The 26,677-nt window shown below is 34.5% G+C and overlaps 2 protein-coding genes across 2 annotated transcripts; one reads left to right on the top strand and one right to left on the bottom strand.

Moving 5' to 3' along the window:
• The first annotated feature begins 816 nt into the window (after window positions 1-816).
• On the top strand, window positions 817-7,082 carry LOC147068435 (uncharacterized). Its single transcript, XM_085952986.1, has 4 exons — window positions 817-925; window positions 4,138-4,221; window positions 5,101-5,186; window positions 6,570-7,082. Exons 1-4 carry the CDS (start codon window positions 817-819, stop codon window positions 6,732-6,734), a joined length of 444 nt encoding a protein of 147 aa, XP_085809112.1. The 3' UTR covers window positions 6,735-7,082.
• Window positions 7,083-8,590: 1,508 nt separating this feature from the next.
• On the bottom strand, window positions 8,591-26,443 carry Pus7 (pseudouridine synthase 7). Its single transcript, XM_085953321.1, has 11 exons — window positions 25,968-26,443; window positions 23,113-23,332; window positions 20,214-20,358; window positions 19,261-19,384; window positions 17,859-18,047; window positions 15,988-16,162; window positions 13,643-13,828; window positions 13,085-13,244; window positions 11,753-12,062; window positions 10,414-10,565; window positions 8,591-9,108 (listed from the first exon to the last, which is right to left on the bottom strand). Exons 1-11 carry the CDS (start codon window positions 26,273-26,275, stop codon window positions 8,768-8,770), a joined length of 2,310 nt encoding a protein of 769 aa, XP_085809447.1. The 5' UTR covers window positions 26,276-26,443; the 3' UTR covers window positions 8,591-8,767.
• Window positions 26,444-26,677: the final 234 nt, after the last annotated feature.

Raw genomic sequence — 26,677 nt, 5'->3', positions numbered from 1 at the left:
TACTTTTTCTAAGAATGTTCCAAAATTTCAATGTTTTCCACTGATACAATTTTTTAGCAATCTAATTCACCATCTTCATCATCATAATAAGTGGCCTTAAGTCTTAACTTCCACCATGTCGCCCAACCATTTTTCTTACAATATCGTATCTAATTACCTTCCGTTTGAAAACGTTGATGAGAGGGTTAAAGTACTATTATTGAGCTTGTCAGAGGATCGCCCTAACATGTTCCGCGTTCAATATCGCGGATTTTGTCACACTCTATATAATATCTAAGTGTGTCTCTTGCATTGATGCAATCTTTTAGTTGCTGTGATAAAAAAAAGGTTAAACTTTACTGAACTAGACGTTGCCACGTTTCAACTGTACAATTTGCTGCCACAAAGAAATACAAACGATCACGTAGATTTATTAAAGCGCGGTCTCTGAAAAGCACCGTCATCCCCAAATCGTTTGCGAGGGGAGGGTATGTATCTAATGGACACGTCAAAAAGTATTTAATGCGGCTTGTCGTCAATAAAATTTTCAGTGTGTCGAATTTATTTGGCTAAATCACAGCGACTTTTTGTCGCAAAATCATTTTTCCATACATTAAATAACACGAATTAAATAAAATGTCGGCGGAATATCAACCGATGGATTTGTCGATTTACAAAAGAGAAGACAATGATTGTGAATCTTTGACAAAGAATTCTGTCAATTTTGTAAAAGGTCTACCTTCTTCTTGCGAGTACGATTTAATGGATGTATTGAATACACCGACAACGATAATGCAGAGCACTATGTTGTTGCATGCGTTATATTTTCAAAAGAAAATGCTCGGAAAATTCGTCCAGTCGTATAAGAACGTATTACATTGTAGTGTTTGCGCAAAAACTTTTGATCGACCAAGTCTACTAAAACGACACTCTCGAACACACACAGGTAAAAAAATCTGGATCACTAATAGAATTTATTCGAACACAGAGGCACTTTAATTCGGTATCTCATTTAAAATGCGTGACATGTTATACCTACCAGGATTTCCATAACCTTTTTGACGTAGATAACGCAATCGATTCGTCAGATGATTTAAAAGAAGAACAACTAGAAACAATTACAAGGACCTAATAGGTTGAGCAAGTGGCTGACATCCATTTCTCATAAAAACAAAATCTGTTAATACAAAACTCCACTCTGTGGAGGCCCATATGATCCTATAAGGATCGGACATGGTCGCTAGAAAAAGAAAAGAAGAAACAATTCAAGTCAGTTATATAATAATTATTGAATTACCTATCGAAATCATAAAATTATGTGTATTTCTCACTAAGTACCTAGATGGTACCTACCTATAACTATGTAAAATCGAAATGACCACGAAGATAGCCACATATATAGGTACATACTGCTAAAAATAAACCCATGGGTAATGACTATAATGTTATTATTGTCATTTTCAATAATATATTTTTTATTATTTTATTTATAGTTGGAATTTACGATTTATCGTGTGGGGCCTCAAAATCAGTCAATGTATCTGACCTTCAAGTCCCTAAACCCGCCTAATGGCCGTAACCCAGATTAGGGTAATAATTTAAATTTGGGTTGAGCAATTTTCCCGCAACATAAAATCAAAATTTAAAACTCCATACAGAATCAAATTCGAGATACCTATTCTATTATTATTATTTATTATTATTAACGTTTTTCTTAGCTTGTATTCTTAATTGTCCGGTACAAATCTTGCAATCGATTTTTAACTAACTTCCCGACTAGCTAGACATTTGAAACTTTTAGAATATAACAGAACACGGTGCCAATGCATTTTTTAAATACTTTTAGCCATCTTTAAGTAGAATTGAATTCATTTTCAGTTGATTCTGTTTTGTATGTAAAGTTATTTCGACACCATTATTGGTTGCTAGGGGAGGGGTCTGGGGTCCTAGCAACAAAATTATTAATATATACGTGCGTTACTATGGAAATCAATATGACATTTCAGTATTATTTCTATCAAGTACAAATTTTTTTGATCGTTTAAGCTAGTCAAGTCAAGTTTACATGATTCAATAGAAAATTTAAAAACGTTGTATGTACAAAGTTCTTTTTATCTTGTAATTATTTGTTTTTAGCTCTACATTCCAAAAACTTCCAAAGGTTTAATAATTGTATCTACATCTCAAAATTTTGTTATTGTTAAAATTAATAAATATTTCACGAACCATTTATAGTGCCCCTACGTCAAAAGCATGGGCCGCACAAGGGGGAGGGAGTTGACAGGGGTCTAGCGACTCTTGAGCGACTTCCTGAATCTTGGCCGTAGACTTTTCTATGTATATTTACATGCACTTTCTTGCAAATTTATTCCATGATTGTCGGTTACGGTGATTTTTATTTCACGCATATTCACATTTAAAAAAATACCTACGTGGTTGCGAGATTTCTCACTTTAATTAAAATGCCTCTAAGGATATTATGTTTATTTGGCGGGGATCGCAGGTTATCTGGCTATTACAAAATAGGCTCGAGGTATGAGAAAGGTTGGGAGTCAGTGGACCAGTAAATAACATAATTTTGCAATCCATTGTCGTCGGTAATAGTTGCTTTTCGGATATTTCAGCATTTTTGTAAAAATATATTCAGCATTTTGGATTAATCTTTAATCATAATCACAATTTTATTATTATTGGTCATAAAACCTTGTCGTTTCTCGGTGGAAATATGTACTTTACAGCAGTGGTCCCCAACCCCTGGTCCGTGGATCAAATGGTACAGGGCCGCCTAAGGAACATTACATTATTTCCGTTTTATTTACTGTGGTGTATTTCTCTCGGGTTTGTGTGATTTTCCATGGACGAGAGGTTAACAGGGAGCTGAGAGACGTCACTACCTTAAAACTACGTTCGAGACTACAACTTTACCGGCGTTCTGGATTAAAGCCATGGCGGAATACGTCTCGTTGCAAAGAAGCAAGCTCGGGTTCTCATTGATTTAGCGTTCTATTGAGTTAACATGTTAAATCACTTTACATAATTTTTTTGGTGAAACTGTATTTTATTTTGAAGGCATGTTTAAATACAATTAAATTAAAATTATTAAATCAAAACAATCTAAAATATAAACAATCAACGCCCCCTTCTCTCAGCGGGCCGCGGTAAAATTATTAAACGTTGACCGGTCCGCGGCGATAAAAGGGTTGGGGACCACTGCTTTACAGTACTAATAAAGAAAATAATCATTTAATTATGTCAAATAGATTTATTTTTAGTAACCTTGCCCATGTTAAATACAATCCTTTTACGACATTGTCACATTGGGTTTTAATTCAAAATTCGGGAAACTTGTAACTTAATATGTCATACAGGTAATGAAAAATAAATTGATTCAAGAAATACGGATAGGTACGTTTTGTAAGGATTTTCATTTAATAAATATGTATTCATTTTAAAATATTGGACATCATATTAAGTTTATATGATGCAAAGTGCAGACAACTCAATTACTTATGAATTTATTTAAAATACCCAAGAAATCGCTAAAAATGTTCAGAATTCTTTATTTTACCTCATCGAATCCTGGGATTCCGCGGAACACCGTTTGGGAAAAAAACTTCTGTATAGCATTACGCTGTCCACAATATCGATAGTTAGGAGGTCCGCCAAAGATCCTGGTCTGGGGACCCGCTTCAGGATGTGGGGGCCATGATTAAAAGACAGTTTAACACGATACCTATATTCATCTCCAAATAAATGAATGGTGGACGAAAACAGTAGGTAACAGAATTTAGTTTTTATCTTTGATTCAACTCAGTTTAGTTAAACATTATTTTTTAAAGAATTTACAGTAATGTCAAAGTTTCACGTAGTCGGTGTGGCGCCTCTAGAACATTGATTTCTTCAAATAAAAAAAGGTTTCTCGTTTAGGTCTTTGCGCCGATCTTCACTCCACTTGGCTCTAATTACAAGGCATACATATCAGCCAGTATAATTGATTATGTGGACGGTTTACTCCACCAGGGACTTTTGTACAGCACACCACTGGACTACAACTAGACTCAATAATAAATTAATGTTTTCGTATGTTGTTATGTTTTTTGACTGTTTCAAGATAATATTATATTATATAAGATGTGATTTTAACAAAATATGTTTCAGGAGAAAAACCACATGTTTGTGCTATCTGCAAAAAAGGATTTAGCACCTCCAGTTCTTTGAATACCCATAAAAGAATTCATACTGGTAAGTAATATTAATTTAGCACTTTTTGTTCGTTTTATCACCTATTTATAAATGGTTTGACACCGTTTTATGCATAGATAAATGAACTCCTCAAATTATAATGCCGCGGAAGAAAGTACCTACTTAACAGTACCTAATTATTTTAATGTAAATTGCACAACATTTTTACACCTTTTCATATCAAAAAAATAAATTTCAATACTAGATTAGAATAACGTGAGATTATTGTACTGTGAGAAATGAAACTGTCCAAAATTGGGTAGGATCAGCGCTCGAAATGGAAAAGTTTACGAACTGGAGCGCTCGAAAATTTTCTGAAGTAACATAGTTATTAAATTTTGTGGGTATTTTATATAAATATGTGTTAGATATTTTTGTTATAGGTATAGCTTATCTAGCACAGACGGTCAAATTATTTTTTCCCACGAGACGGAGCGATAATTCTATCGATTTCACGAACCGGAACGGCGCTCTGGTGCGGTCCCGTCCATTTCGAGCCCTGGGGTAGGTGTGATAAAATGTTGGTCATTGTTTAGTTTAGTTTCTACATGTGCGGAGTTTGGAAACATTTATGCTAATAATTTTTTGAAAGTGTGCACACTTTAGAGACGTTGAGTGCAACGCTCTTCCATTATTATGTGGGTACAATGTACATTCATTATTATTTATAATACCTACCTACGTATTTTATTTTATTTTTCAACTCAGCTATCTTAAGCGGACAAATATGGACCCTTTGTAATTATTCTGACATACATCGACATTGATTTTTCCTTTATATGCCCCCCCCCCCCCTTAGTATAGCATGACCCACTTACCCTCATAGGATGTCATTGATTAGTGATCAATTATACAATTTTTTGATTGTTTTATCATCAGGTGAAAAGCCGCATAAATGCATGCAGTGCGGCAAAAGATTCACAGCTAGTTCCAATTTGTATTATCACAGAATGACCCATGCCAAGGTAAGTAAAGATAATACTTATATAGTGGTAGTTTTATTTAGGTACCTACCAGTAGCGAAGGGTGGAGGTAGACTGTTTTGATCCTGATCCGACATAAATAGTGCACATTAAACTTTGTCAGTCAAACGTATTTGTTTTCATTGAACAAAGACAATAATATATAAATAGTGTTTGTTAGTTTGTAAAATTCAATTACACCCTGCCTATTCAAGCCATGGTGGGTAATAGTCAAAAATATTCATTTTATCTATAAAATTATGCCATTAAACCATACATAATTTTGGATATTTTATGGATAGAAGAATAATTTTTATCGAATACGGTTTGGTATATAGGCATGGCTTAATGAATTTTAAAAAACTAACCAACACCACCTGTGATACTATGTATTCTTAATTCAACAACAACAAATAAGTATGACTGAAAAAGTGTGCAGTATTTTGTCAGATCGCCCATACAATACCTAAACTATTATGGTTTGGTTTAGGCAGTATTTAATTGAATTTAACAAACTAACCAGCACCATGAGAAAATTGTATTTAGTTCAACGAAAACAAATAAGTACCTATGACTGACAAAGTTTAGTGTGCACTATTTTTGTCAATCTTAATAGCCTACCTCCAACCTTCGCCACTGATAGGTACAGTGGAACCTTGATTTTACATGCTCGGAATTCATGTTTTCCTGTAATTTCGGGTGCAGTTTCTGCAATGTCGTTTAATTTCTGGTTTCATTTCTCATAATTTAGGTCTAAAATATTCAAAATGCTATTAATATTAAAAACCCAATTAAAATTAATTTGAATTCCAGACGCATGCATGCGTTTCTATTTATAGACAAGTCTGCAGTGCCCAAGACCAAAGTTACACAACACGATTGTTTTTTGTTGTTCAAATAATGTTTCAGCAAAGAAAAACATTGTCAGTTTAACGTGAAAGAACAAACTGCAATAATATGTGCCAAACCAATTTGTATGATTATTAAATTTGATACAAAATATATATTTTTTAAATGTTGTTTTGTCAGTCCCTATGGAGTGATAAACGATGTGGTTGCACTGTACTTTCCGCAACGTAAAACAGTGGATGATGTTGGAGGAACATTAAAGTGTGGGGAGTATTTTAAGTTTTGAATAGGCCATCAGGCCTTTTTAATGATTCATCACAGCTTGTGGTCGGCGTCACTGCATATTTATTTCCCATGTACATCCTTCTTCCTGGATCGACCCATATGCAAAACGCTCACATCAAATCTTCCATGTCCAGACCTTAATTGCAATGAAGACCTGGCCAGCGACCTATTGCACGAGTAGTTACCGTATGTGCATTCTTAGAGAATAGAAAATTATTTACATGCAATTAAAAATTTCTTTTTATACTTCAGGAGAAACCGCACAAATGTACTCTGTGTCCGAAGTCCTTTCCAACACCCGGCGATTTACGTGGTCATCAAGTAAGACACACGGGGAAGGTCTTGTTCCAGTGTTTGTACTGCAGCCAGAGCTTCCATCACTCATCCAGCTTCAACAAACATTTGATTCTTCACTGAAGCCAGAACTTTCACCTAGAATTTCCATTATAAATATTGGTGCAAGATTGAACCTTGAAGGCAATGAAAGATTTATGATTGAATTTTAATTTAGAGATCATTTACATCTGTGGTACTCAACCAACGGTACGTGAGAGATGACTAGTGGAACGTGGATAATTTGTCCAATATGTTCTAAAAAAAGATTAGCAATTAAAAGTACCTATGTAGTGAGTACTATTTAAAATATTATCAATAATACAGAATCATGACTTTGAGGAAAAATTACATTTAAAATAGATCCAAATAATATTATAATGTAACTAATTTCTGTCACAAACAAGCAAAAGTATTAAAATAAATTGTTTTAAAACTATGTGAACTTAATAATTAAGTGTATGATTTCCTATTTGTATCCATTTCAACTTTTGATATTTTTCATGATTCTGATTATTCATGAAATAGAAAGTCGATTATATTCATCAACTGCCATTATTTATATAAAGATGTAGTCGGCTCTCACATCTAAACTTGCCTCAACTACCGCACAGCCATAAATCAAACCTTCTAGGAACGTCGATTAGGTGTTGCATATGAAGACCGCGCACATCTACCTAGCGACAGTCGCACGTAACCTCTCGAAATGTATAGATATTTGGATATGGCGAGCCGGTGTAGGAATGCCCAATTTGTAGGTGTTCTGGCGTCTTCGACTCGCAGCCCGAGAAGCATGTGATTTGTTGATACCAACTTTTTTTCCTTTGACCATGTCCGATCCTAATAAGATCATATAGGCCCTCCACAGAGTGGAGGTTTGTATTAACAGATTTTATTTTTACGAGAAATGGGTGTCAGCCACTTGCTAAACCTATTAGGTCCATACTCTGACTCATACACAAATTGAAAAACAATGTGTACTTGCCAGACCCAGGATTCGAACCCGGGACTCTCGACACTATAAACCGGCGCTTAAGCCACGCGGCCATCGTGGTAGCAGCACTAGATGTTTTCTTCAAACTAAAAAGTTGCAGCCGACCAATCTGCGGAGCTCCATTTGGCAATGTGTGTTTTGTGAATAATGATGATGTCACATCAACGCATTCGACACGTTGCAGACGGGCGAGTTTAGATGTGAGAGCTGGGTAAGGGACATTTTATTTCTGCATTCCCCGTTTCTAATTGTTTTTTAATGTTTGCAAAAATAAAATATTCCATTTCCAGTCCTAAAATGTGCTTAAAATGGCAGAAAATGGAAGTTACTGACTTTAAAACTAACAGCCTCATATTAGACACATTTGTGGTGTGGTATGAAAATTTATGAATTTTGGTGGTACACATTTATGAAAAGGTTTAGAACTGTTGATGTACATAGAATATAACAAACATTATCGAATGTACCAAATAATGTCAGAATTATGTAAACCATGAATGAAAAAAAAATTTGAATCCACCAGTAACATGTTCACAAAAAAAAAGAAGTTAGATCAGTTGAGCTTCGTATGACTCATGATATTCTAGATCAAAGGTCAGCAAAACGGAGTGCTTGGGTGCCCGTGAAGCAATTTTAAACTGTCCGTTTACTAAGTGCTATATGTGAAAATGGGTAAATTTTAAGATTTCATCATAAATCTTGTAATTGAGAAAAAATCATGTTTTCTGTCATTTGTTTCATGTATGTTTGATGGAATTTTGTATACGTAGTATGTACCGAACATGTCCAAAGCGTCGATCGCTTTAAAGATTTCAAGCTTTTAACGCAGTCAAAAAAAAATATTTACATATAATATTTTCAAATTTGGTATTATGCTATCCATGGCAAAATAGTTTGGTAGGAAAACAAACATTTTTGTGAAGTTCATGAATTGACTACTTAGTTAAGAAAACAATAAATAAAAATTCATAATTCTTTATTAATATGACATTATAGATTAAAACACACTTTTAACCATCGATAATTGTCATTTTACATTAATTGTCTCCTGATATTTTAAAAATCACTTTGTACACTTTTTCAAGTTCGCTGAGAGATAGATGAGTTACAATATATTTTATCATTATTCAGTTTTAGCTTTTTTCGCTTCAACACTATCATCTTCGTCATCGACTGCTTTTCTCTTATCGACTGACGGCAATTTGTCTTCTTCTGGTTTTATCGAAGGATCGGCCGATGTAGATTTGCTCTCATCCGTTGAAGAAGCGGGAATGTCATTTGGAATTGATGCGGAATCATCTGCAGTTTTGTCAGCCTCTACCGCATTCGGTAACTTATGGTAATCATTGTCTTGTGCTTGACTTTCGGATGAAGTGTCTTTTTTGAGAATTTCTCTTAACGCCATAGTCGCATAAGTGCTGGATGCGAGGTTGAAGTCCAATATGAGAGCTTTATATTTACCATCTGAAAATAAAATAAATATGCTATAAATTGATGATAAAAGCCTCAATAGTTCCATTCCCGCCTGCCAGAAAACACATAAATTTAATATCATGGCAAGAAGCACAATATGTTATTTTTCAATATGAGTATTTAATTCAAAGCAAAAACCAATGGGTGGGAATGCCCAATGACTATTACTCTTAAAAAATCTGTAAATAAAACTGCCTGTCTCAAAAGCCATGAATACAGAATCTGACAGAGATCACAAGGTGTTTTTTTTTTCTTAAAACTATGTTAAGATAACCTTACCTCAGAAGCGAGAACAGTAATATACCTTTACAAAATATGTCAAAAGTTTTGGTTCAAATCATCTGGATTGTCCCCAAAAGAAGGGGAGAATAATACCATACATAATTAGGTGAGATTTACAAATATCTATACTAACATTGTAACCAAACATTAACACTGCAGAACATATAATGTAGCATTGTCGGTTGACATATGCTGCGATAAAAGCGCAGCCTAACTTCAGGTATGGACTTTAAAGGGTCTCCAGATCTGACTGAACCGATCAACGACAATTACAGTAGGTAGTCGACAAGAACATAGCAATTCATAGACATTCAAATATGCTAAACATAATGATTTATAAAATCCAATAAAATCCATTGCAATTTAAAATTACTGTTGACAAAGAGACAGAACCTTTTTGTATGACAGCACGTGATGGTGATTTCAGAATGTTTTTAGTAAGATTGTATTGGTAACCATAGAAAAATAAAAATTCTCTGCATTGGCAGCATTGCATACATTGTTTATAAATAAAAAAAAGAAAATGATAGCCGACTGTCGATTTCTTGTATATGAACGTAAATAATAGCATGTAATAATTTCATTTGAATAGCGACGGTTCATTGTATAAATAGCTTTTAGACATCGGAGACTAATGCAAGTAGTTTTTATCTATATTATTTATTATCTATAGATTATTTTTTTATCATCTTTGATTGTTTCCCAATCAGTGTATCTATTCTATACACAAGGGTGCTATCAGCAGCTTTCGAGGGTAGTTTATCATATTTATGCTTTGAGGCGGTTAATTGTTACAATAAGTTGACCATCTGAACTGTCAAAAAGTGCAATGTTTTAACAGCACCTCTCTTGGCTGTGTTAACTTTTAGAGCGAGATTCGACAATTTTGTCGGCTAACAAATTGTAACAATAAAATTATAAAACCTCAATACATAAATATGATAAGCTACCCTCGATAGCGGCCCTGCGTATAGAATAGATGCGCAGCATAGAATATAAGGATAAATTCATTACCCGGTATACTTGTCGGCGGTTTTTTTCCATTCAGTTCATCAGCATCAGACAGGATTAGGTCACAAACGGGATCGTTGTACCGTATCGTCTCCCAATTGAGATTCTCCGCTTTCGCCATCATCCGCCTGTATGTACCCGACAGACTGTATTGCCTGAAAGACATGGGGAATTATAATCAAATAAATTGTAACTGGCATTAGCAAAACCAGCACAGCTATTCTTAACAGTTAACACTTTGGCATGTTCCTGTTATTTTCATTGGTCCAAATTAACGCGGAAGCCATTCCACACACAAGGCAGTTATCTACGATAATTGGTAAATTCATCATATGGCGAAAATTTATGTTGGTAAACATGTTGTGTGAAATACGTCTCTTATTTGTGGATTTCGGTCAAATTCGGTCATGTTCATTGCTGACATATCTGTTATAAGAAACTGTCTATATGACACAAGAAAAGTTTTTTCTCCATGCCAATCTTTGTTATTTTGGGTATTGCCATAATTATATTAATGACGGACAAATATGGGTGATTTTAACACGTTTAACTATTAAGGTAGCTGGTAATTTGAACTCAGGATTTTTTGCACGCTAGCTACAGTGATCAACGAAAGAAACTGTTTGAAAATTAAGCCAATTTCCAAAACCAAACTCTCCCACACATTCAGTACAATGATACACTTATGCAAGTGACACCACCAAGTTAAGTGGAATGTCACAGTTAGTGTTCTATCCCCCATCGGTGGGTGTTCTACTAGTAGTCAAGAGGAGATACATTTGTATGATCGACGCAATAAGAGCGATTCCAAATCGTTTAGTGTTTAACCAGCAGCCAATGGCACCCGGTGAAATATAAGTGTTCCTAAAAGCTGTCAAAACAGTTAATGCACATGGTGGGAGCCAATAGTCAACTTCAATGTCAAGGTTAGTGTCCATGTTTTCACACCTCTGTCCTAACATTCATACAGTCCACTCATATTAGAAATTAATGGCATTAATCCAAAGTGTTTTATTCAGAAGTGGCATAATCGCTAACGACAATTCTTTCTTTTCTTTTGACCATGTCCGATCCTAATAGGATCATATGGGCCTCCACAGAGTAGAGGTTTGTATTGACAGATTTTGTTTTTTACGAGAAATGGATGTCAGCCACTTGCTCAACCTATTAGGCCCATACCCTGACACACACAAATTGAAAAATATGTGTACTTGCCAGACCCAGGATTCGAACCTGGGACTCACAGAGTTATAGTCCAACGCTTAAGCCGCGCGGCCACCGTGGGCGTATAAACCGCAACGGCAATAGCCATGTTGTAAATTAAAAATAATAAAAAACATACTTAACAGACTGCTTTAGATCCAAAGTCAAATTATCTTCCTTCAACAATTCCACATAGTAATCTTTCATGTTCGGAGGATATTCGATTGAGTATCCAGGCAGCGGAAGAACAATGTCATAAATGGTGTGACTGTTGTTTTTGATATCTTGTTCAGTAAGAGCCTTCACTTTCACGGGGGCTGTAGAACTCTTTTTAGGATCGCTGGATTCTGATTTTCCATTTTCGTCAGCATTCTTGGCTGAATCTGCCGCCTTGTCAGCATCACCTGATTCCATTTCTTCGTCGCCCTCATTGAACCACTCACAAGTATCTGGAATAAATTAAATGTTTTAATCTCACATGAGTACACTTCACTCCCGCTTAAAGGACATTCATTAGACTAAATTTCGCTAGAACGGAATTATTATTATTCTACAAACTAGGAATTAGGTAGGTTGGTGAGATAACGGCTAATCAGACATACGTTTTCATATACGGACAACTTTTACGCTAAACGGGATTTAGTTCTATCGTATCACCATCATCAGGACTGCGACAATCTGGCGTGAGTCCTGACTCTCAACGAGCGGCGAAGGGTGGAAGCAGGCTATTAAGATCCGCCATAAATAGTGCACATTAAACTTTGTTAGTCATTCGTATTTATTTTTATTGAACTAAAACTACAATTTACAGATGTGTTGGTAAGTTTTTAAAAATCAATTAAAATCTGTCTAAACCAAACCATAATAGTTTTGGTATATTTTAGGCGATACGACAAAATTATGCAGACTTCTTCATTCATAATTATTTGTTTTCGTTGGATTAAGAATAAATATTACACATATTGTAGGTGCATTTTTCTAAATTCATTAAGGCCTGCCTAAATAAAACTATATTATTTTATCTATAAAATATCCAAAGTTATGTATGATTTAATTGCATAATTTTATATATTTTATAGATAGACAAGTATTTTTTGATTATTATCTATTATGGCTTGGTTCAACTAACTGACACCATTTGTAAATTTATTGTAGTCTTATTTCAATTAGAACAAAAATACATATGTCTGACAAAGCGTAATGTGCACTATTTATGGTGGATCTTAACAGCCTACCTTCACCTTTCGCCACTGCTTTCTACCAATGTCCAATGTAGATGTGATTTTCCGTGGTCTAATAAAGGTTGCCATATATTTTGTTTTTTTCTCGTTTATTTGTAAGCCCATACTTTCTGGTCATTGAATGCTTTTTTCTGTACTAGCAACAAAGGTTTAATAAATATTGTACAGCTACTGCTGACATCGATATATGCATCTCGTACGACAACAGTGACAGATGAAAAGGGTCTCACCGTCAATGTCTTTAGCTTCCTGCAGTTCAGCTGGATTCAAAGGCACCAAGTCGCCAACATGACAAGTAAGTCCAAAACGTTTAATTCTCTCTGACACACACCGATTCCATACCCAAGATTGATAAGAGTGTATGTATAACAATCTTGTGTTTCGAGGGATCTGTAAATCAACACATAATTTAATCATAGAGACATATTTATTACTCACTGATATTAACAAATCGACATACGTACACAGAACATCTTAGCCCCGCCCCAACTATGAGGATAACATCTGAAAACTATTACAATTATGTATGTACATATGTGCTTTACACTGTGATGTGCCCAACGTGGTCACATTTACCTAGCATGTATGTGTGTTCAGGTACTGACACTTCCCAAGTTAATGATATCCCAAGAAAACAATGTGGGAAGGCCACGGCTTCGGTTGTTTGATGGTGTATAAAAATATGACGATAACTGCAGAAGACCATTAGAGAATAGGCAAAAAAAAAAATCTTACAAATACATATAAACATGCTTTAAATTTAATATAATTAGTCGAATTATACATACCTTCTCAAGTGCAGAGATCAGGTCATTTTTGGCACTGGATGCCAATCCCATCAAGAGTTTGGCCTCTATCGATGTGTACGCTTTGCGGGGAATCAGGTTCAAAGCAATGTTAGGGTCTTTAGTTTTCTGATATGTTTCCAGTTGGTAGCTGAAAGGTCCGTGAGGAACCAATATGATGTCTATGGCCTGTCGAAAAAGGATAATATATAAAATATGTATTATTATTCTTAATACGTATTCCTATGTGTTCTTGTTCAGGGTTAACCAACCATAAGTAGACTCTGTCATTTTTAATGATAAGTGGAAATATGTAATAATTAATTAGTTTATTTGATATTGTTGTGACCGATACCGAGTGCGAGACCGGTGCATAAAAGTGCTGGGCTTTCATCAGGGGGCTCCGGGTTCGACCCGGTGAGGTCACAATATATTTGTGATTTTATCAAAGCCCGGATGTTTGGTTTTTGTATGGTATGAAAAAAAAATGAACACATTAAAAGTTGAACATATTGTTAGTAGGTGTACCAACTACCAATGTTTATATAAGGTGGAGGAGACAATATTTGCGTCAGGTCACTTTTACCGCACAGCTAAAAGGTAATTCAGAATCTGTACATCGGCCACTTAAGAACGAAGAAACCTATCTAATTTTTCTCTACTTTACAGGAGACACCAAACACAAGTTCACTTAACATTATACGAATGTGTTATTTTACCCCCAGTACCACACGTAACTATACCACACGTAATAAGTACTATCACACATATATAACTATGAAAATACTAAATAAAACCACACAAATGGCTGTGATCGGTTACATTCAGTGTTTGGATCCAAATTTTGCATCGTAGGAACTTGTATAAACATGTTTGATATTCTTTAATGAATCTGAGCGTTTTAATCACCTGTTTGTTATTGACTTTATGTTATTGACATTTAAATTTACTGTGAATTTAGACATGATGAAAGAATGAACTATAATGAAAACAACTATAAATTGTGTACAGATTGTACAGATACAGCAATAAATCAAGACGATAATTGTTGAATCCCCTGTTTTGAAATTTACAGAGAAAAAGGATAAGCCAAAGAAAAATCTAGAAGTACCCGGTTTCTAGAAAAACGTATCTTTCAATTTTATTTAATCTTATTTTATTAACGTGTCATATAGCGCTAAATGTAGTGAAAAGTAAGAAAATGGAGGTCAAGGATAAATATGTATATGAAAGAACAGGAGATTTGTAGTTTATCACAGTTTTAACACATCCACAGCCAAAATACGAGGGTGGGTCAATAATTCCTTAAAAAAAAGCATTAAAACAGTTTTTATTTTTGTATTTTTTTTTATTTCTCAACATAATCTCCTTGGAGCTCAATACACTTGGTTAGACGTTTCTCAATTTTTTTTAAACCGTCAGAAAAATAAGTTTTCGGAAGGTCCTCAAAATAAGCATTTGTCCGATCGATGACTTCTTCATTTGAAAAAAAACGTTGTCCACTTAGCCATTTTTTTAAGTTTGGGAAAAGGAAAAAATCACTGGGGGCTAAATCTGGCGAATACGGTGGGTGGTCGACCAATTCGAACTTCAATTCTTCAATTTTAGCCATTGATCGTAAACATGTGTGAACACGGGCATTGTCCTGATGAAAGAGGATTTTTTTCCTGTTTAAATGAGGCCGTTTTTCTTCAAAAATTCATCCGGATTGCGTTGCATGAGCGACAACAGGGCTTTAGAGGCCACCACCCTATTGCGTTTATTGTCGACTGTGAGCAAACGCGGCACCCATCTTGCAGAAATTTTTTTCATGCCCAATTTGTCATGTAAAATAGAAATGACGCTACCTTTTGAAATCCCTGTAACCTCAATTATCTCACTCAACTTTAATCTTCGGTCACTTAACACCATATCGTGGATTTTATTGATCATTTCTGGTGTAGTCACTTCTACAGGACGTCCTGAGCGTGGTTCATCCTTTGTTGATGTACGACCACGTTTAAATTCATTTAACCAGTTATAAATAGTTGCAAGTGAAGGAGCAGATATGCCGTGAACTAAATCCAACTCATTTTTTATTTCCTTTGCTGTTAACACTTTTATATTAAAATGTTTAATAACAGCTCTAAACTCAATTTTCTCCATTTTTGTAAACAAGCAAATTTTTTTTTTAAATGTACGAGAAACACACAACAACCCGACCAATCTGATTGAAACTTCGCAGCATACTGAATCGGTAGTGCCGCTGCATGAAAACAAACGGCTTACAGTACTAGTCGCGCCACCTGTCGGCTTTTCTAAGGACTTATTGACCCACCCTCGTATATAAGGCAAAGCTGTTCATGTACCTCTCGATATTTGCCTTGCAGCAAAAATCTACCGATCATGTAAGTGGGGGCATCTGCTCTACTTCCGAACCTTTGGAGGCCATAGTAGTTGATGAATCCGTTATCCTTTACATTTTGCACTGCAGTGTTGATTGTTTCATCATCACCAGTAACATTACGAAGTGCGATTCTAAATCTGTAAACATTACACAATTAAGATCATCAACAGGAGCGGAGGAACAACCCGAGGCGGATTCTGGCTTCCTCCAACTCTCACTATCTGTTCCTATGCAAAATAGACACTTTCAAATATGATATCTCAAGCATACCCGTGAATTTATGGTCTGCCTCATCTGCGCCCTATTGAATTAAATAGCATTACTCTTATTGCTAATTCATTGTCGTTGTGAATCTTGCGGAATTTTTAAGCATTATGAATAGTGTATAATAATTCAAATGCCAAAAATCAAGTAAGTCCAAACGATCTCTCCCAGCCTTCGTCCAGGCAATAAGTTAATTTCCAATAACTAGTTACAGTAAAACCTCGTTAATACGAATTCCACGGGACCGAAAATCGAAAAAAAATTCGAATTACGAATTATGAAATGTACGGGAAAAAAATATAAAAATAATTTATTTTTTTTTGATTTTCATCAATATTATTTATGATCATAGATGTGCCTACCAAATTTCCCGTGCCGTATGTTCTAATGGGTCATAAAATGTGAGTATTATTATTATTACCTTCTTAAAATAAGTAAATTATGATGTTTTACGAAAAGTCTGTCACAATTTTCAATGACTGGCTCATGAAATAGTGTACTTTATTATGATTTATTGAATATTTTTATATGCCAGGACTCTGAAATAATTTCGTATTATGATATTTGAATTAAAGGTATGGTTTTATATAAAAATAATGTTCAAGGGACTTTTTTTTCGCGAAAATTTAGAATTACGGCGAATTTAGAATTATCCGTGTTCTTATTAACGAGGTTCTACTGTATTGGCGTTGGCCTCCTGAATAAAATAGAACAGTTTGTGTGTCCATCTCTCATGTAATTTTTGTCTCACTTTCGATGGTAGGTAATTAAAATATTATGATAGATTTGATTTGATATAGGTATTATAGAATTTATTTAATTTACGATTGTCATGGTTCACAAAAAGACAACATAAAATATGTCTCTTGCATTTCAGACTACTAATGATATCCTTATAGGACACCGTCCCACTTCATCATTATTATGAGAAAATAAGACAAAAAACATTTTATTTCATATATAGTCAGTCCCTTCCGTTATTTAAAATACTAATGAATAAGACATTAGTCAAATGATTGAGTTTTGTAGAAACAAGTGTATTAAATAAATTTCATCTATTTGGTTGGCAATGTTAATTACACTGTTATTGCCAGATGAATAAAAATAAAAATACAGTACACTTTCAGTAATCCGCCGCTCAATTATCCGACAACTACTACCGCCGTTATTTTTACAAGTTGAAAGCACAAAATGAAGCTCTATAATTCGCCGGTATTCGTGTATAAAATTCAGTAGTCCGCCGCCTAGTAACACCACAGATGAGACGGGTTTATTTTGGAAACTTATCCCTCGTAAAACGTATTTTCATCGTGAACAAAGTAATGCACCAGAGGGGAAAGTGCCCAATGACCGCACCACAATTATGCCATGCTCCAATGCAACTGTATAAATAAAACCGTAAGTTGTTAAAACAAATTTCTCAATAAAAACTATTTTTACGATTACCTGTTTTAATTTTTACCATATTTTGTATGTATGCACTATAATCTGCCGTTTTCACTAATTGGACACTTTGGTTTTTGGGGTGGCGGATTACTGAGAGAGTACTATAGAAGATTAAATATTTACCTATTTCCTAAAAGATTCCCAAGGTTTAAGTGGTAGTCCTTGAATGTATAGTTTCCTACTAGTATATTCCGTATATTTTTACAGCACTTTTGTATTCTATTGGGATCCACTTTTTTAATGCTGAACCACTGTGTGGTTTTTCCACGCCTGTCTTTCGTGCCACAGTATCCAAAAATATTTGGCTTTGCCCTAGAACACAGAAAATATATCATGTAACACGAGGTGTAGGGTATCATGCTACAACAGGGAGTCTTGAGAGACAGAAGATTCAAGGCGGGTGCTGGGCTAATAAAAAGATCAAAGAATATAAATCAGGTATTTCACCAGTATGGTAAAAAAATACACATCGCCATTTAAATGGTTTTCTTCAGTATGCGTTTTAAGTAATAATAATATGTTCTATTTATCTATACTCACACCAGACGGATGTTTCTTATGTCATAAACTTGCGCTAGATTTAGCATTTCATTCAACGATACAATATCTCTAAGCCGTGAGCTAAATTGGTGAAATATGTATTTAAGAAAAACATAAATATGTATATCAAATTACGGTGGAAACACTGTCAAAGAATATTGCAAATGATTTAAGATTTAAAAAAAAAACGGGGTTTTAAAGACCAGAAAGTTAATTTTAAAAAATCGGTGTGTGTACTTATGTACGCGCGTTAGAAGTTATACTTCTTTGGCGTAACAAAATAAAAACAAAACTTGTGATAAACTAGATTCTTCGACTAGCTCTTAATTATCTTGTTAAATTACACACTCAAGAAAAAGGACTGCTTATTGGAACGCCGGTGGTTTATTTCTATACACTTTAACTTATATTACTAAATTATATAATTATTTATCGTTGCTTTTATTTTTAAAGTAACAACTGTCACTATAACGTTTAATAGTTTGTTTACGTAAGGAATTGCAAATGACCAACAATAATAAATTTGCTGCCTAGGCAACGGAACAATTTTAAACTATAATATTATAATATATAATAAATTCGCTGCCTAGGCAACGGAACAATTCTAAACTATAATATTATACTGTATAATCGTCACGTTTGGAGTATCATACTGTGGCGTAATGGTAGTACGTTCGGCTGATAACCGAACAATCGGTGGTTCGAATCCAATCGAGTGCGTTTATTTTTGTGTGAAAAAATAAATTATGTGTTACATGTCACACACCAAAAATACACTCTGATCTGATGTTCCAAACGCGCCTAAAGAAGTATAACTTCAAAAATGAATTTATATTCATGATTCACTCATTCAATGTGACATAGGTTATGAAATATATTATACTATATTTTTTTTTGGAAATTCTGTTTAACAGTAAAACCTCGCTACACTGCAATCTGTGGAAATATATTATTGTCTGTAGAGCAATTTCTTTGTATTATTTACCGGGTCATGTTAAGGTTTCCTGAAATACGACTTGCTGCTTCCATCGTGTCACAATTTTCCTTATGAACTAAGAAGTGAACATATTCTCCAGGCCAAATCCATTTTTCTCTATTGTCCACACGCACTGAAAAGAAACATGATTGTATATAACAAATGAATTCTGTGACAAAATGTTTTTTATGATTCAAATAGTATAGTTTGGTGAAGACATAGTTTCTAATTATGTACCTATTAGCCAAGCAATATCAAATAAACTTGAACGTTTGCTTATAGCCTGATGCATAATCATATTTATGTGTTACATATGTAGCCGATTTTCGGCCATATAACTAATAATGCATGAGTTGGAACAAGTGGCTCCCCTAATGGTGAAATTGAATCAGTGATAGCTGTCAAATAAATTCACTTTGTAAGTAAATATAGTATCAAATATCCTTTACTACGTACCGATTATCTAAGCGAACATCAAACTAAAAAGTTCTTCAAAATGAATAATTTGTATGCATTTGGTATGCGCAGACAATTCTGTAGTAAGATGGCAAAACACGATATGTTCGTTTTTCTAAATTGTTCTGAAGAGCAATTTTAAACTTCGAAAGACATTCAAATAATGGACATATCACATATTGACACAGCTTATTTCTCCCAACCTATAAGACCTAGAGATACCATATTTTGATGACTTGTAGATCTCACTGAGATGAGCCTGAAGAGAACTCAATTTGCCAAAAAAACGGACATATCATATTTTGCCATTTTACTACAGAATACTCAAAGAGTGTGTTCCCATTTCAAAAATAAATGAAAACAATGTTAGAACACTTTATCTGAGTGTATTTAAATAAACCACAGACAGCAGTTTGTAATAATAGAGCAAAATGCGAAGTGAATGATTCACATTGTGTTTTGTTTACTAGCTATCGAAAAATAATAAAAATAAATTTTACTGTTACCTCCTTTATAGTACTTTGTGAACACAATGGACTTCTTTTCTCCAGATCCTGAAACAGTCGACCCAATGATTTTTGCACCAAAAACTTTTTTTACTGCATTGTGAATGGCTGTCCTCTCATCCTTTGTCTTGTCAGTAGCATCAATCTATAATCATGAAGGCATCGGCGTTAACTATAAGATTTAATCTGATATCGTCAAATAAGAGTTATTATAATAGAGGGAGTAATACATATAATCCACTGTGTTTAGGAAAAAGGGCGTAACCCTCGATTTGTCGAAAAGTGCTTTTAGTAGATGTTAACAATGTATATGTTACGCCGATTGTGTGAAATTGAATATTACATGAAATAGGCAAAATTTTGCCTAAATCATAAAAAATGCAAGCCCGTTACCTTATTCATGAATTAGACAAAATATCTGGAGAGTGCGTGAATTCGGCAGTAATTTTTCTGTCTAGTTCATGTCTTGGACAAATTAGATAGTAGCGCTACGGTGGTATTTTTTGCAACTAAACTAAATGTATCAAAATGCTCGTGCATTGGTCAAAATGTACATATATTATCTATGGTCAAAATAGATGATCGCGCTCCAGTGGTATTTTTTGCAACTAATCAAACTAAACAAATGTCATTGATTATAATATAAAAATATACCAATCAATATGTAACTGCAATGACTTTCATATCTATTTACTATGCGCAAAGAAATCTAGAACTATAATATGATAACGGAAGAATTTTATTGAAAAGTATTTTCGTGATTTGATTCGTGCTTGGTCGATTGAATGTTTGTGATAGTTTGTTGACACTTGATAGTTAACCTCAAAATGGACATTCAGTTGAATACTTTAATTCAGAATTACAAAACCAAACCTAATAATAATAATAATATTATATTATATCCAATTATAACTAATAAAACCATCCGTATTAAATTTACTTTTTCTTCTGTCATGTTGACAGTTCAAGAATTCCATACCCTGGCGAATTCATGTACCCAGCAGAAAATTTACCTAATTCATGAATAAGGCAACAGGCTTGACTGTTACATGAATTAGCCAAAATTTTGGCCATTTCATGTAATAGTCAATTTCGCACATTCGGTGTAACATATACAACTAAATACACGTCCTGTAAAAAGGAAGTAAGCCGCAAATGCCGATTTATTGTCTAAATTCAGGTTTTTATTGAGCTTTAATTAAATTTTGATTAAAGGAAAAAAGCATTTACCCTCAATTTTAATGATTTTCTGTAATAACTTCTTTAATTATTAGTAGATCGAAAAGATATTACACCAAATCATCAATCATCATGCACCCAATGTCTGTGCCTATTTTTTTATTAATATTAAACCAAAATCATTCAAAAAATGTTTTTTGGTTCTCCTGTTAAAGTGTGGGTTACACCCTTTTTCCTAAAAATGGTCGAATTATGTAGTAACTATGTGTATTACTACACTGATTTCAGAAATGTTTTAGTAGGGTTGAATTTGCACGTAATTAGGTACAGTGGAAGTTCTGTTTTATGTAGCCAGAATCCACATTTTTCCACTATTTGTATGTAGTTTCTGTAGTCCTTTTTCATTTTAATGCATTTAAGGCCCGGTTTTACATTTTTATTTCCTCCAATGAAAGATAATGGTGGCCTGCTGTTGACACCTTGATAGTGTTACTTACGCACTGTTACATATTATTCTTGTAAATAATGATTGTCCAAAACTTCTCAAAGCTACACCTGTAAATTATATTGTACATATTATAAAATGGAGCCACACGGTGACCTGGTTGATAGAGCATCTGTCTCTGAAGCCGTGAGTCACGGCATCGATCCCACGGTTGGCAAGAGATGCATGTTGTTTTTAACCCATTGGATTGAGCAGATAGTTAACAACCATTTCTTGTAAAATAAGTCAGTTGATATAACCTCCGCTCTGTGGAGTTACAAATGCTCTGCCTACAAGCGAACATGATAATTTACTTAAGAAATTCTGTGAAACATACTGTAGGTATTGTATTTGTGTTAATAAGTAAATATTTTTTATTTCTTTGTCTCTTCTCTGATAAAGGTATTTATTTCTCATAATAACTTTAGTTTCTAATAATAACTTTTCGTTGAAACAAATTATGTTCACAAAGATGCTGAGGGTTGAACGAATACAAGTGAACTAGTAACCAAGTTGATTAAATTGTCTTCAAAGTTAAATATGCGATTGTAAATTCTACATAACTGCTTTCAACATTCTGTAAATGAGGTCTCATTCTCAAATGATCGTTTATTGCTATTCCATGAAAAAATATTGATATTTCATTAATATTTTAGTAACGCCCCCGATGGCAGAGTGGTAATGTATTGGCTTATAATGTCGTGGGTCCCGGATTCGAATCCCATTTCTGATTAAATTCACATGTTGTTTTTCAGTGTGTGTTGGGACCCAGAGTATGGACCTAATAAGTTGAGCAATTGGCTGACACTCATTTCTCGTAAAAACAAAAATGTGTCCACTCTGTCAAGGCCCATCATCCTCAATCATCCTTATGGTGATATAATGTAAAATAATGTTTGAAGTCGAGCCAAAATATTCAAATTATATGTTATGAAAAAATAATGAAATTTTGTATACAATGCCCATGGAATATACACTATCTTTTTACACAAAGTAGTTATGTGTTTGAATCTTGTTTTATGCATAAATGGTGATATGAAAATTGTACTTGAATTATTTTATAACTATAATATATCATTTATACTGATTCAATCCACAGCAACTCGAATTTATATCCAACGATGCATATTTATATGGATAAGTAATTTTTGTTGCATACGTCATAGTAAGTATTACATTATTTTTTTTAATTAAATGAGTAAATTAGAAAAGTTATGTGAAAAAATACAAACTCACTTCAATCTTGTCGGTGCATTTTTCATCAGATAATGATAATGCACTGATTTTATCCCATACATCAACGGGCAGAATTTCTACATTATATTTGTTCAAAATCAACAAATCCTCGTCTCCATCTTTATTTTGGTCATCTTTCTTGAGTTTAGGGACTTTTAAATCTGTTAATTTTGCTATCTCTCCTTGCATATTGATTTCATTTACTTGAAAATCAGAATATCTGCAGGAAAACAAAGAAACATGTTTATGTATCAACACCAAATATACCCTTCTCTATGAAGTGTCTCAATTAACTATCTAAAAGATATAAAAATAACAACATCCCACCCCGTAAATTTACAAACCCTAACCAACAAATAATATCTCAAAATGAATGCAATCGAACACATCCCTTAGGTTCGAAACAAAGCCTACCTACCTGCGACGGTATCGCCCTGAGGCCAATATTACTGGAGCCCCACGGGCAACGGACGATTTATTGTTAGTTTGTCGAGATAATATGACAAGACACGAGAATTTTAACTTGCCCCCTTTGCCCCTTCCTCGCGTCTTACCCACATCCCTCAGATGCGTTGTTTTTGAATGAGAAATCAGTTAAAAATGGCCATCAAGGGATGCGCGACTCATAGATAAGAGAAATGAAAGGCCGCCTGGGCGCGCGCGAAATCATTCTGTTTAATAAGTGACATAAGATCGATCGTAATCCAAAGTGCTGGTCAGTGAAATAACCAAATCGCCCCCACCTAAGCCAGATGTATCTTTAATCACTTACCTCTCATATTTACTTGTCCGACTTTTATAATATGCTTTTATAATAATAATAAATTAACAAACCAAACTCTAGACAGAGTTAACAATTTATAAGTTTTGTGTTTTGAGTATCAGTATCAAGACCAAATAGTGATACCTCTTAATCTAATCGTGGCCAATTGTGTTAGAAACACATTACCATCACGCCTCACAGTAACCTTGCGCCACGGATAAAGTGTGCAATGTTGTTTTACTTGTTATTTAAAATTTAATGATATAGGTGCTCCCATTCCATATCACATTATTAGCCGAAAACAAATAGCTAAATCTGTCAAAATGTATCATGTTAAGGTCACCACGTTGTGTTATGCCACACCAACAACCTGACGCGTGATAGTATGTTTTTTTGAATGCAAGTTTACACATTTTTGAGTCACATGAACTCTGGTATTTTGTATTTCCGTGGTTTTGAAGGGACAAATGACAGAATGTTTTTATGGGCTGTTAGTTTTGGTAATTGTGCCACAGATGCCGTCATGAGCTTTTATATATTTTTTTTACGAAAACAGTTTATTCCACGTAGACAATTATAATAAATACCTTTTTCTGTCGGCGCATAGGCTTTTCGATCCAATAATTGTTGATTTAAAATTTGAAATTTTCATACATTTTGATGCATCATTATCACAAACAAAGATTATATTAGGTAATATTAGGTTGGGGTAGGTTAGGTTTGGTTTGGTCTAAAAAGAAAGTTATAAACGGCATCTGCGGCACATTAATTTACTTACCTTAGTTTTTAACATTGAATGTTCTGATTGTTATAATACCACATGAGCTCATGTGACGTGATAGTAATGTGTTTCTAGCATTATAGCCAGAACACATTCGCTGTCACACTGAGATAGAGTTAGAATCTTTCTTCTCTCTATCTTAGCGTGATGTGATGGTTGTGAGTTTGGCCCATTAAGGTATAATATTATGCAAATTAATTCTGAGACCTCATCGTTAATTGACAGTAAGTAGTACAGGCCAAATTCATATCAGTTTTAACAAAAATAAAGACCTGATGGTAAAAGAATCTAGAAGCTCGCGGTTTGACTATCTGCATCATAATAGCTTAAGGCCATCCTCCCACGGCGCAACTGAAGTCCGACGAAACTGAAACTAAAATTCCAGCCAGTATCTAGCTAATGTATTTCAATGGCGGCTCGCTGACGGCGAGACTGGAATCTCTCAGCTTCAAAACGGTCGCGAAGAGACGTGACATGCTAGTCGCGCGGTCTCTGAAGTTTCCAGTCACCGTAAAACAGTGGTACCAACATCATAAGATTTCGGTCAAAAATCATATTTTCTTACCAAAATTGGTAGCACTTCGTAAAGCCGCTAGCGTCATATCGTAAAAACCGAAACAACCAGAGACGTCAAAAGTACAAGATGAGCGAACAGACTTTTAATTTAAATATTGTGGCAGAAGTCGAGAGACGCCCCTGTCTGTATAATTGCAGGCTACCACAATATTTCCGTAGAGATATTACGGAAAAGGCTTGGAATTATTCACTTTTTCTGGGTTTCTACATCGTATTGGGCTATTCAATACTTGCCATCAGTTCCTTTGCAGCAACGAATAGTCTGCAGTTTATGTTCCTTTCTATATAAGGATGAATCCAATATTTCCTTTTATTTTGTCTCCTGTATCTGTTGTATTGATACAAAACCAATGTCTCCTCGTCACTTGACTCGCTCGAAGACATTGTTAATTATTAATCGGAAAAATAAAATAACCTAATTGTAAACGCTGCAGCGCGCGTGTTGTCAGTTTTTGTACAACACAGCTGATAGTCCAGTTTGAGGTTATGTGATTATTATTTCAACTGGGTTTCAGTAGCGCCGTGTGCGAAGCATCATATTGGTCAGTTTATGAGTTCCTTCACAAACCAATTCCATCAGATTTCAGTTGCGCCGTGGGAGGATGGCCTTACAGTCTACAGCATGTGGTGAGCTCCGTCCTCCTCGAGCAAACACTTTTAGTCATGCCCTATAATCTTATTGGTTAGGTACATCTACCACAATAAAAAGTATTGTAGTATTTGATAATGACTTACCTAGATTTTATTATGCCACTAAATCCTTTCAGTGTACTAATAAATTCAGTGGTTCCAATTTCACATTCCGTCAGACGTTTGCCGGGAACATCACGTCTGAAATCCTCCTGAAACCCTCCTCTTCCTGATCCTGGAACATTCTGTCCGAACGTAAATCGAGGTCTTTGCGCAAAATTGTTTGGCTGCCGGTCGCCACGACTGTTTCCCCAGCGACCTCGTTGAGGCCGCTGAGAGAAATTATGCGGGTTGTGTCTCCTGGGAGAAAAATCACCACGTCTCTGGGGAAACCATCTTCCACGAGAACTCATGTTTACCGGAGAACAATTGTAAACTCACTACTGAGATATAATATTAAGTAACGGGCCGACTTCGACAATATGTCAATTTACCAATGTCAATGTCAACGAAGCCAATAATCATAGATCAAAAATCGAACAAGGCAAAACTCCACAGAACTGACTGAAAACACATGTATTATTTTTTTAAATTCAAATATATGGCTTTAAAATAATTATTACTTCGTGTATACAGACACTTTTCATTTGATGATTGTCTATGCCGAATTAAGCTAGAACTCAATTCAAGCAATCTGCTGTAAAAAAAAGTGTTACAAAATCTAATCAATAGTTTTAAATCTACGTATGTTTTGTAAAGAATGGCATAACTTCATTATATAGCAAAAATAATAAAAAGATGCTGGTAATTTCATA

Source organism: Rhyacophila brunnea, unplaced genomic scaffold (genome assembly GCF_057557595.1).
Source record: "Rhyacophila brunnea isolate RB1 unplaced genomic scaffold, BYU_Rbru_1.0 scaffold_3, whole genome shotgun sequence".
NCBI lineage: Eukaryota > Metazoa > Arthropoda > Insecta > Trichoptera > Rhyacophilidae > Rhyacophila > Rhyacophila brunnea.
Note: the sequence above shows the minus strand (reverse complement) of the source record. Positions and strands in the feature narration are given on the sequence as shown.